The sequence below is a fragment of the Sciurus carolinensis genome, chromosome 3 (assembly GCF_902686445.1).
Source record: "Sciurus carolinensis chromosome 3, mSciCar1.2, whole genome shotgun sequence".
NCBI lineage: Eukaryota > Metazoa > Chordata > Mammalia > Rodentia > Sciuridae > Sciurus > Sciurus carolinensis.
In genome coordinates this window covers 22605732-22618337 of record NC_062215.1, presented here as the reverse complement: position 1 = coordinate 22618337, position 12606 = coordinate 22605732, and the positions used below count along the sequence as shown (strand labels likewise).

Sequence of the window (12606 nt, the reverse complement as noted above, 5' to 3'; positions counted from 1 at the left end):
GAACCAGTCTCAGCATAGTTGTCACCTTTCATTTCTTATTTGTGAGACTGTTTGGTAGGTCTCCCTAACTGGGTTGCACCTAAGGGTGGGGTTTGTTTTTGTTGCATGCACCTACCAAGCATGGGGCTGGCTTATGGTAGGTACTTAAAACAGCTGAATACATGAGTGAGTGAATTGTCTGCTCTACCTCTGATCAAGCTGCTCTGTGGCCTGGGTGCTCTTGCTGCTCCCTTGCAGCTTTTCTTGGCCCAATCACACTACTTTTTCAAGGAAAACTCATTTTGGAGAAACTCGAGGCTGGAACCACTTCCCCGTGCTCCCCCAGGGCAGACCTCTTATCACCCCATGGATTGTTTGTTTTCCCAACTGTGTTTTTTTTTTTTTTTTTTTTTGCGGTGCTGGGGATTGAACCCAGGGCCTTGTGCTTGCGAGGCAAGCACTCTACCAACTGAGCTATCTCCCCAGCCCTGTTTTCTCAACTGTAACCAACAGCGAGCTGGGAGGTGGCTCCTGCCTTGGATCATGGCTTCCCGGCCACTCTCCCCTGTGTTTGTTCAAGGCTGAATGAGAAAGCTAGAGTATTACTCTAACAGGAGTTGCCTTCTGCCGGGCCAGAGCTTTCTACGGATCACCGTGGCCCCTCCCGCTGTGCGACCCTGCCTGACCCTTTCGATTAAAAATAAAAATAAATAAATAAATAAAAGGTGAGACCTGGACTTTGCTCAGAGGGAGGGCAAACCCTGGGTGCCTCTAAGGGACCGGGGTGCAGCCTGGGTGGCCAAAATGTAATTGGAGGTCAAGGGGCAGGACCGGTTGCTGGACACCCCTTTGGTGTCTCTTTTTCTGAGTGCCCTTTGCCCTAAGGGGTGGAACCCAAAGCTGCCGACGGGCCTCCTAGCAAGGCCAATGAACTGACCAGCATTGGGAAGGGGCGTGGGGAAGAGTGAGCAGGGCCGTTTCCCCTTATCTTCAAGTCCCTAAAACCTATCTCCCAGGTAGTCATGTCTCTTGAACTTCGCTCTCCGGGCTGTTTTGTTCGACTGTCTTCCCCGCCTCTCCCCAGGTACTTGACCCTCCCCTGGCACCTGCTGCCAGGCTAGGAAGGGCAAAAACAATTCCAGTCGCGTAGTGTCGGGAGTCCCCGCCCCTCCTCCTTTGCTTCCTCCTCCCGGGCGCCTCCCTAGGCCCCGCCCCCACCTGCCCAAGATAATTTTAGTTTCCCTGGGCCTGGAATCTGGACACGCAGAGCTCCCGCCTCCTCCCCCGACTTCTACGTCCAAAGTCGGGACACTGTCCGACCACCCGTAGAGAAGCCGGAGTGTTTTTGTAATCAAATTCAGGTACCTGGGGTCCCTAGACAGAGCCAGACTTTGACCCGGTGTCCTGCTACTGCTGGGGCTGGTTCAGGTAAGCGGATCGAGATCTGTCTCAGGACAGCCTGCTCCTACCCCCCAACCCTGCAGCACTAGGGCCCCAGGCTGTGCCCTTTTCAGTCGGAGCTGGCCGGCTGCCCAGGTGGGTGGACAGACGGCCGCCTGGCTCTCCCCCTCTCCTTCCCCGCTTGGTGATGTCAGGCCAGGGGCGGGGGTGAGGGGGAAGGACAGGTAGTTAAGGGCCTGACGTCTTCCTCCCCAAACCGGTGGCTCCAGCCAGGTGTTCCGACGCCCAGGGTCCAGGTAAGGACCAAAGTGGGCACTTCATCTTGGGGACGGGATGCAGGGCAGGTCTGGGCTCCGCATGGGAAGATTCTTTCTCCTGCTGTTACCCCGCGGCCTCCCAATTTCTCTTTTCCTCCCATCTCCCATCCGTCCCCAACCCCCCCCCCCTTTTTCATTTCCCGCCCTCCGCATTCCCTCCTTCCCTCCCCGCCGGACACACACAAGCCAGTCGATGCAGATGGGATGTAAGATCTCGGAGTGGTTCCTCTAGGAGGCTCGTTTTCCCGCGGAAACGAGCCCTTCCCCACCTACCGAGAAAGAGCTGGAAAGGGATCCGGATACCGAGATGGCCCTCCCTCCCTTGCTCAGTCCAATGGACCTCAGTTTGTGTTACCCCAAGTCTCTACTAAGATGCCTCAGCGGGCGGGGTGGGGGGCACCTTCGAATTTGGAGGGCAGCAAAGGAGAGGGATTTTCCAAATCACTGAAGCGCCATCTCTCCTCATTGTATTCCCGGGTCGGGAACACAGCGTACTGCCCGCGATGGAAACGTGGGACCGGGCCCGGGGTCCCGCCTGGCTTCTGAATGAAGAGATGAATGCTGGGGGTTACAGTGCAGTGGGGCCCGTGGAGGGTGTGTGAGTGGGGGGCAGGTGGTTTTGTTTGATGAGAGTGGGAAAAGACCCAGCTTGGGGTCTGAGTTTCTGGCGGGTTGGGGACATAGAATGCACCTTTGGACTAGGTAGTAGTGTCCCCCAGTCCCTCTGTCCTCCAGGAATGCCCCCCGGCCTGCCAGGCCTGGACTCTGCTCTACCTTTTTCTCCAGAGGTCCTGTTGTGTGCGTGTTGGAGGGGGGAGAACCTCCCTGAAGGCAAAATAATGATTAACTCCACAGGGGACGCTTTAGCATTCTTCCCAAATTAAACTTTAAAAGAGCTGCCCCCCTCTCTCCCATTGGGTGTTTTTTCCTGGGAGTCAGTGGGCGGGGCCTCGGTGTCCTGGGCCCGCCCTCGACTGCGGGTCATCTAGGGGTTTCCCACCTCCTCACCTGGGCCCTGCACCCCCCAGAGCTAAGCCCCGCCTCCAGTAAATCCCCGAGGGGCTGGCCTGCAGTCCTGGGCCTGATCCCGACCTCCTGCCCCTCAGGTCCCAGCACAGGCCTGGCCCTGCCAGCCCCTCCCCCCATCCTGGGACGGTGGCCCTGTTTTCTGTTTGCCCTAAACACTGGGCCTCGCCACCCGCCCTTGGGGCCCGCCAGGTGGGGCAGGATTCAGGAAGTAAACACGGCGGCTGCGAGGGTAGGGAGGAGGGTGGGGTTGGAGCCGCTGGGGCAGGAGAGGCAGTTGGGGAAGCCCTGGTTTGTAGTTGCGGTGATGGGGGGACAAATTGATTTTGGGGGCCGGTCTCTCCAGCAAGCTTTGCTGAGACCCCAGTTAGAAAGCTTCAGATCTCTTGGGAGGGGTCGCCTCCTCCCACCTCTTCTCTTTGATCAGTACTGTCCCATTCTCCCCATCCTTGGGAGGGTCTGAAGGGCAGGCTGAGTGGAGGGATCCCGTCCTGGAGGTCGCCCGGCCCCCGCCTTGAATCTACTTCCCCGATTGCCGCTGTTGGTCCCTCTTTGGGGAAGGAGCAGCCGCCGCAGGGGATGGGGCCCTGAGCGTTGGTGTTCGAGTGCTAGTGTCTGGTGACCTGGATGGTGGTGTTTCTTACCCTTGCTGGTCCTGGTAGGACCCGTACTGCACCAACTCTCCCAGGCTCCCTGGGACCTTTCACCCCGCCTGCCAATCTGCCCACTTGGGTATTTTGACTTTTCAGTCCTGCTTCTGTGGTAACCGCTGGTCAGGACACTTAGAACGTGTTAGGAGGAACCTCATGCCCAGGGTGATGCGGAAAAGCCCCTGGGCGGGTTATGACCTCCTCAGTGCTATGGGTTGCCCGCTGTGAAATGGGAGCCTGCTGGGCCCCAGACCCATGGTAGGAAAATCTGGGCGCCCCTCTGGGTGGAGGTAGAGGGCTACACGAGGAGATGAGCTCCATTCCTGACAGGCCTCTGTAATCCGGGCCGGGCATTTCCTCTCACCTTCCTGGGCAAGTGGGCTTGTGGCTGGGCGGTGGCTGGGGACTGGGAGGTGGGCAGATTGCTGCGGACCCACCTGGACTGGATGTAGGCCAAGGGTGGGGAGGAGGAGGTGATGTCAGAGAAGCCTCAGGCCGGCATCCTCCTTCTCCCCATCCTGTTCCTTCCAGGGCCTCCCCCCATCCTCCCAGGCTACCTGTAGATTGGGGATGGGGTGGGGGCAGGGTTGTTTGTGTTTCTCTTAAGCCAGGAAGTTGTGTGGATGAGTCAAGGTTGAATGTAGAGCCTCCAGCAGTGCTGTCCCGCCCCACCCTGACTTACCTGTCCCCCAAAGTCCCTCGTGCCCTCACTGAAGAGCCAGGTGCCTGCCCTATGGGGGGTGGCAACCCTGGGACCAGTCATAGTACTGATCCAGTGTCTGGAGAGCATTCTCCTGGTCCTCTCAGGTCTCCACTCAGCCCAAGGGCTCTGCTTGGTTTCTGCAGAAAGGCCGGCAGTGCTGCCTCTGCCACTAGGGGCATCTTTGCCCTTCCTTTCCTATCCATAACACCTGAGGGTGCTAAGACATGGATAAGACTGGCTCAGCCTGGGAAGGGCGATGCTCCATGCCCTCAGACCAGTGGTGGATAAGACAGGTGCACACTAACTGGTGCAGAGGCCCTAGCACAGCCCTGAGAGTGTGGAAAATCCAGGAAGACTTCTCAGAGGACGTGGCTCGAGCACTGAGGATACAGGAAAGAGTTGGTCAGGTTGAGGAGTCTGGGGAGGGCACACAGGTTTAGGGAGTGCTGGGACGAGGGCCTCCAGCTAGACCGTCCCTTCCCACCACAGCTGAACCACCCTCCTGCCCTCCTGGTTCCTGTCCTTTTCCAACTTCTCCCCTTCTGTGTATCACTCATCACTTGGTGTTGCCACAACAGGCTTGGCAACTGGGTCTGGCAGGGAAGTGCTGGAAAAACCCGGGGCAGAGCTGTGCAGAGTGAGTGTCCCACACTCGGAGGTATAGGGGTGGCTTTTGCCCTGACTCTGCGCTGAGTCCCTGACAGTCTGTGGGGTGTGGAGTCGGTCGCTGTTGTTTCAGTGGGACCCTCTTAGCTCTTCTACTGAATGACTTTGGCTGGAAGAGCACTGGATTCAGAGTCCAAACACCTGTCCTTAGGGGCATGAAGGCCTCCTTCTCCGGGCCTCAGGGCCCCCTTTTAGAAAATGGGGCTCATTCTGTCCTCAGGGCTCTGGGGAACTCCATTTAGAAGGGGGCCCTGCCAGCTCTGTGAGGTCAGCAGGCCTTAGTTCTCTTGGCCCCTCTCCCCAGGACGAGGCACACAAGTAGCTGCATTCAGACCCTGTCCCTCAGATGTCATGGAGCTGGATCTCTCTCCACCTCATCTCAGCAGCTCCCCAGAAGAACTGTGCCCAGCCCCGGGCACCCCCCCTGGAACTCCCCCACCCCCTGATGCCCCTTTGCCTGGGGAGGTGAAGAGGTCCCAGCCTCTGCCCATCCCGACCAGCAGGTACAGTGGAGTGAAGGGGCTGGGGAGGGCCTGCTGGGGACATCAGCACCTGATAATACACGGGGGCTCCTCGCCCTCCTCTTGCCATAGGAAACTCCCAGAGGAGGAGCGGCAGGCAACCTCTCTACCCTCCATCCCAAACCCCTTCCCTGAGCTCTGCAGCCCTCCCTCACAGACCCCACTTCTTGGAGTGCCCTCCAGTGCAAGGGGTCTGCTACCTCGAGATGCCAGCTGTCCTCATGTGAGTTCTGGGAAAGGGAAGGCAGGGATGGGGGGTGCCCTGGACCCAGGGTGGAGCTGGGGCATCTTGGCCAGGGGTCCCACCCTTTGCCCTGCCTCAAGTCATCTGCAGTTCCTGGGGTGCAGGTGGTGAAGGTGTACAGCGAGGATGGGGCCTGCCGCTCTGTGGAGGTGGTGGCGGGCGCCACGGCTCGCCACGTGTGCGAGATGCTGGTGCAGCGAGCACACGGCCTGAGCGACGAGCACTGGGGGCTGGTGGAGTGCCACCCCTGCCTGGCACTGGGTGAGTTGGGGCGCGGGAGCCACACAAGCCAGGATGCGAGGCCTTAAATTTTGGGCCAGGCTTGGCTCACCTGGGAGGTCTGGTTAATCTCCGCTAACCACTGCTTTTTTGCCCTTGACCCCAGAGCGAGTTCTGGAGGACCATGAGTCTGTGGTGGAAGTGCAGGCAGCCTGGCCCGTTGGTGGAGACAGCCGCTTCGTCTTCCGGAAAAACTTCGCCAAGTACGAACTATTCAAGAGCTCCCCAGTGAGTGTATGAGAGGGGACTCTGGGCGCTGGAGCACCCCAATCCCCAGCCTGGCCCCTGAGCCCTGACCCCTGCTCCCTTTCTCCCCTAGCACTCCCTGTTCCCAGAAAAGATGGTGTCCAGCTGTTTGGATGCACACACAGGTGTATCCCACGAAGACCTCATTCAGGTGAGAGGATCGCCCACTTTGCCACATATTCCCAACTCTCCCAAATCACCCAATGTTTCCCTGCCTGAAGCCTGTGCCTCCCTTTTATGTAACTGTGGACAAGTCACCGTCCTTACCTGAGCATCAGTTTCTCATCTACTGAATGGGACGATAGGTGCAGACTGAGCACCTCCCCACAAGGCCGGAGGGGAGGGAAGAGGACGAGGCCTCTCACCCTGTGCTCTCTCCTCAGAACTTCCTGAATGCAGGCAGCTTCCCCGAGATCCAGGGCTTCCTGCAGCTGAGGGGCTCAGGTCGCAAGCTGTGGAAACGCTTCTTCTGCTTCCTGCGCCGGTCTGGCCTCTATTACTCCACCAAGGGTACCTCCAAGGTGAGGTCATGAGGGTGCCAGTCCCAGTCCCTCAACTACCCATTCCCTGTTGGAACTCCTGGACCCTCCTCCTACCCAGGTCCTGAACCCTCAAGTTAGGCTTTGCCTCTATTTGCTGTGTGACCTCGGGTACTTCCCTGCCCTTCTCTGGTCCTGAAATCTCATCTGGCTTAGAGACAGTAATAGGGAGACGTGATCTGCCTCTACCAAGTCCTGCTTATTCATGCTCAGGATCCAAGGCACCTACAGTATGTGGCAGATGTGAACGAGTCCAATGTGTATGTGGTGACCCAGGGCCGAAAACTCTACGGGATGCCCACAGACTTTGGCTTCTGTGTCAAGGTGATGACCCTGGCCTGGTCCTGGGGTGTGGGGCAGGGGTGGTCAGGATCTGCTTTGACATCAGGGCCCTACCTTAGGGCCTCTGAGCTCCATCTTGGGTACCTACACAATTCTCTCCATAATCTACACTGCTGGAGACTCCTTGGGTCTCCATGGGACATCCGAGGACAGGTATCTGGTTCCAGTGGCAGATACGGGACCAGTCCATTTTCTCTCTCCACAGCCCAACAAGCTTCGAAATGGCCACAAGGGGCTTCGCATCTTCTGCAGTGAGGATGAGCAGAGCCGTACCTGCTGGCTGTCTGCCTTCCGTCTCTTCAAGGTGAGACCCTAGGAGTGTAGGGAGTGCAGATCCTGCCTGAGGGGTCCCTAGTATGGGGGAGCCCTCTGGAAGTCTCCTGGATGAGGAGGGCATCACCACCTTGCTCTTTGAGAACCCGAGTCTGGCTTTAGGAGGCTTCTAGCCAAGAGCAGAAACAACCCTGCTCCTGAGGAGCCCTGGTTTGGGAGGTGCCAGTTCTCAGACCCTCTTGACCTCAGCCGTCTTTCTTTCCCTGCCATCAGTACGGGGTGCAGCTGTATAAGAATTATCAGCAGGCCCAGTCGCGCCACCTTCGTCCATCCTACCTGGGTTCCCCGCCCTTGGTGAGTGTACCCAAGGGTGTTGGGTGGGGGTGGGGGTGGACACCCAGGCCCTGGTTCAGAGCAGTTGTTCTGACCCATCCCCTCCCCTCCCCATCCTGTTCCATCTCCAGAGGAGTGTCTCAGATAATACCCTGGTGGCCATGGATTCTCCGGCCATGCTGGGCGAGTCATCGAGAACCCCCGGGAAGCGCTGAGTGCGGCTCTGGAGGAGGCCCAGGCCTGGAGGGTGAGGGGCCTGCATCTATCTGCATGTTTGTGTGGGGACCCTTCTCCATAGGGGTTTTCATGGAGTGAGAAGGAAGAAGAGAGGGGCTGGGGAAGGTCCCCCAGCTGGGGGGGTGCCAGGTTACGCTCCCAACCATGCCCCGGCTCCCCATGTCCCCTCCACTGCAGAAGAAGACGAACCACCGCCTCAGCCTGCCCACCCCGAGCTCAGGCACAAGCCTCAGTGCAGGTGGGTGATGACCCAGAGCCCTAGGGATGGGCGGGGGTGGGGGGCTGCCGAAGCTTCTCTGAGCATTCCTGGTGGAATGGGGATCCCCTCCCCTGAGTGACAGCCCATCCGCTTCCCCCCACTCCAGCCATCCACCGCACCCAGCCCTGGTTCCATGGACGCATTTCCCGTGAGGAGAGCCAGCGGCTCATTGGGCAGCAGGGCCTGGTGGATGGGTAAGGGCAGGGTTGGGTGGGGCTCAGACCCTTAGGGACCAGAGACCCTGGGATCACAGACCCTGGGGCAAGGCAGCAAGCACGAATCCTCAGTAATGCTACCCTATTTCCCCGCAGCCTGTTCCTGGTCCGGGAGAGTCAGCGAAACCCACAGGGCTTTGTCCTCTCCTTGTGCCACCTGCAGAAAGTCAAGCACTATCTTATCCTGCCAGTGAGTAGCCCCCGTTGTTCCTGGATTCCTGCAGTGGGAACATAGGACTCCCAGCGGCCCGTTTTCCTCATTAGTGTCCCATAAGGAGTTCCCCAGTCCCCAGTCTGTCTCCTTTCTCCCTGCACAAAAAAATAAGGGGCCTCAGCCCTGACCCAGGAGGCTTCGCCTCGACCCGGTGCCCTCCCTGACCTTTCGCCTCTGTGTCGTGCCCAGAGCGAGGACGAGGGCTGCCTGTACTTCAGCATGGACGACGGCCAGACCCGCTTCACCGACCTGCTGCAGCTCGTGGAGTTCCACCAGCTGAACCGCGGCATCCTGCCATGCCTGCTGCGCCTCTGCTGCACCCGTGTGGCCTTCTGATGGCCACCCTCGCCCAGGCCTGTCTCAGCTCAGCATCAGGCGACCCGCCATACCAACCAAGTGGACTCGGGGGGTGCGGAAGTTGAGGTGGGGTGATGGACAATCGAGGGACTTCCCCACTCCAGCTTTCCCGTTTCTTTACCTCTCTCAGGCAGAAGCTGCCCCTGCCCTATACACCCTCCACCCTTTTCCCCAAGGGGAAGCACTCGGTGGCCCTCTCCCCTTCTGGAGTTCCTGGGGCACTGCTCCGGGGCAGGGCATTCTGAGAAAAGTGGGGAGAGCCCAGCTGGTCTCGTGCCCTGCACCTCATACAGACTGAGAGGCCAGTCAGTCTTCTGTGTTTTATACTTGTGACAATAAAGATTATTTTTTGATACACCCATGAGTTCCGTTTGGTAAGATCTGGCTAGTTAGTGTCATGAAGGGGCCCAGAAGAGGCAGGCACCAGTGATGGCCTTGGTGAATGGGTCAGATGGGCAGAGGCCACGTCCTGGCCCATCTGGATGTTTCTTGAGGAAGGGCAGGGGCAGGGGTGGTCGTGATTATCTGAGAGTCTCTGTGCTCATCATGGAGCCTAGCAGACTCTGGGTGCCTAATAATTGCTTGTCAAGTGAATGAATGGATAACAAGGGAGGGACTATCGTCCAGGTTAGATATCCTGACAGCGTAGAACTACACCGGTGACCCTAACTGGGCCTGGGAACTGGAAATGAGTCCATAGTACCCTTGTCTTCGGCTGGTGGGACATTTTGAGACACGGCTGTTCCTCCAGCACTAAGACCAAGACAGTGGCTCCATGACTTCCTTCTGCTGCCACTGCCTCTCCCGCAACCCCCACCCAACCCCAGATCTGCTTTGTCCTTACAATTCCACCTCCTCCAGAAAGCCATAGACGTGCAGTCCCACAGCACCCAGCCCTGAGTCTGCCTCCCTTCTCCAACCCATCCCTCAACACCCAGAGTGATCATTCCAAAATGTAAACCTGCCAGCTGTGCAGCCAGTTCAGGTGTTTGGGCAAGAGTTTTCTAGCCGGAGCTCTCACCTGATGGGAACTTCGTAATGAGCATATCCAACTGACAACACCTGAACCTGCTGCTCAAATCACAGCCACACCCTTCCAGACATGGAGCCCCAAGCAGGCATTCTTCCTGCCAGAAAGTCAACTCTGAATCGGATTTCTTGGATCCAGCTACTCGTTTACAAGAAATGCAAAGAGGAACATGTGAGATGACACATGGGGATAGAATTACCAAAATCTGGATGGGGACACTCTACAGAACAGATAACCCAATTTCTTCTTTGACAACAACAACAGCAAAAGAAAAAATTACAAGAAAAGTGAAGATGGGGAATCTCTAGATGCCAAGAAATTCAGATACATGTCAACCAAATGTGATGTGTTGACCTTATTTGATTCAAATCCAAACTAACTGCAAAGTATTCATGAGCAATTTGGGGGAAATTTGAACTCTGATGAGATACTTGATGATATTAAGGAATAAGGTTAATTTTTTGAGGTGTGATAATGGTGCTGTGGGTTTTTTTTTTTTCTTTTCTTTCTTTCTTTCAGTCTTTAAGAGACTCATTGTGAAGTATTAAAGGTGAAATGACCTGATGCTTTGTTTTTAAAATAATCCAGAGGTGAGGGGAGTGGATGTGGGTATAGCTATGGGTTGTCCCTGAGAGCTGGTTGATAGTACATGGGATTTGTTAAATTATTCCCTTTACTTTTCCATAATTGTGGGGCTAGGGATGTAGTTCAGTGGTAGGATGTTTCCTGCATGTGTGAGGCCCTGGCTTCAATCTCCAGTATCACAAAAAAAAAAAAAGAAAGAAAGAAAAAAAGAAAGAAATCCGTTATTCTTTTTAAATGGAGAGCCTCTCCCCAAGCCTTTGAGACTGGTTGGGTCCTAGACAGGAAGACCCCCTTTTACAGGCAAGGACAGGCCCTCCCTAGCCCTGTCACCTCCTTGTCCTGGTTGAAGTCCTGGCTGTCTCTGGGATTCGGGGCACACGCTGCCCCCTATCTGGTTGACCTGCAGGTGGAACCTCTAAGCCACAGTGGGAGTATTTGTGGCCTGCAGGGCAGTCCTCCCTGGAGAGCCCCTTCCTTCTCTGCAGGCCTGGTCTCTGAAGTCGGGCTGTCCTGAGGTGAACTTGAGAAGGGTCAGCCATGGTAATGGGCCTCTGGGCCAGGCTTGGAGCCCTGGCAGCCACTTGTGACCAAGGCACCCCCATCCTTGGCTAATCCCAAGCTGGGGAGCTTGGAACCAGGCCTGGCAGACAGACAGGGGCAGAGAGGCCCCATTCACACTCCAGCCTGTAACCTACTGGGGATCTATCAAGTGCACTAAGCGGGCAGATTTTGCTTCTTTTTTAGCAGGATTTGAGACAGGGACCATTGCCACCTTCCACCTGCCATGATTCCCAGAACCATCCCCATCACTAGATGCTCCTGGGGCATTAAAGAGTTCGGATGTTCAGGGCCACTTCTGAGGGTTAGGGTTAGGGTGTCAGGGTTCCAGGCTGGGGTAACAGTCAAAGTTAGTCAGCTCTAAGTTCATCCAGAGGTTTAGGCTGCTCAAAAAGAGGATCCAGTGCCCCTTAACTGCCCAAGGAACTGTGAAGGGGACAAAGTCCTTCTAAGTCAATTGTTAATCGCAGTCTCTGTGAGACTGACATGTGGAAGCATATCAAATGCGAAACTGAGGCTTGAAGAGAGTGACCCATCTGCAGTCACAGAAGAAGTTAGGGACAGAGTCAGCCTGAATTGCAGCTGTTGGGGCCTCCTCCCTTCTCCCACTGACCATTATGAGGGCCCTGGGCTGCTGGGAGTCCTTAGAAGTGGTGGCATTTGGCGCAGAGCTGGATATTGGAGACTGGCAGCTAGACATCCTGGTGAGTGGCTAGGAATTCTGACTTCTTGGAGGACATGCAGAAAAAGTGGGGGACTGAACCAGCTCACAGAAGGACCCTAGATGAGAAACACTAGTTCTGAGGATGTGGGCTGCTCTCTTCCGCCAAAGAGCCTGCAGCGTGACCTACAGAGGCTGGACAGCAGAAGGGACTGTCAAGGGCAGAGGCAGTGCTGGAGAGTGAAAGCTTTTGGTTCTGAGGACATCTGGACTGGAGGGAAAAAAGCAGGTTTTTTTTTTCCCTAGTGGAGAAAGTAGAGGCTTGGACCTCAAATTCTGTCTTTTCAAAATTAATTGATTGGGTTGATTATAAAAAATGTACATGCTTATTAAATAACATTTTAGAGATCAGAAAAAGAATTTGGGGAAAAAAATGTTAGGTCCCCAACATCTCCCCATGCTTGGAGGACCCAGGCATTGAAAGAGGTTTGATGCAGGGCCCATATCCAGGGAGCTGGCCCTAAGTGGCCTTTAATGCCTCCTAGACGCCAGCTTCTTGGGACCAGTGTGGTTCATGTGAGCCTAGAGCCAGGGACATGCATCCTTGGCAGCACCATGGGCCTCTACCCAGGTAGAGGTCCTATCTGGAGGGCGTGGGTGACTCTAACTTCTTCTGTGACTACATCCGGGTCATTCACTCACTCTACCTGGTCAAGTGTGGAGGGCAGGGAGGCCTAGTGTCTACTTTCTGGGCTCTGGAATGGAATTCTAGGGGAGCCCACCTCAGGCAGGCCATTCAGAAAAAGCTTTGACCAGTTCCTGCTCTCTCTCCTCCCCAGATACCACATGCCATTTAATGAAATCAGCACAACAGGCAGAAAAAGGAAGTTCAAGGAAGATCAGGGGTGCACTGGGCAGGGGTCTGGGACAAAGATTGCTTCCCTGTCCTGTGCTGTCTGCAGAATCTCAGC

The 12606-nt window shown here is 56.2% G+C and overlaps 1 protein-coding gene across 1 annotated transcript; it reads left to right on the top strand.

Moving 5' to 3' along the window:
* Positions 1–1213: 1213 nt before the first annotated feature.
* Grb7 (growth factor receptor bound protein 7) lies at positions 1214–9158 on the top strand. The gene is given in 16 exon segments (XM_047547508.1): positions 1214–1407; positions 5047–5245; positions 5336–5486; positions 5612–5768; positions 5893–6014; positions 6106–6183; positions 6416–6553; positions 6785–6895; positions 7119–7217; positions 7460–7540; positions 7651–7681; positions 7684–7766; positions 7934–7994; positions 8122–8209; positions 8327–8420; positions 8634–9158. Coding segments are annotated over 15 exon segments (1593 nt in total). The 5' UTR covers positions 1214–1407; positions 5047–5093; the 3' UTR covers positions 8781–9158.
* Positions 9159–12606: the final 3448 nt, after the last annotated feature.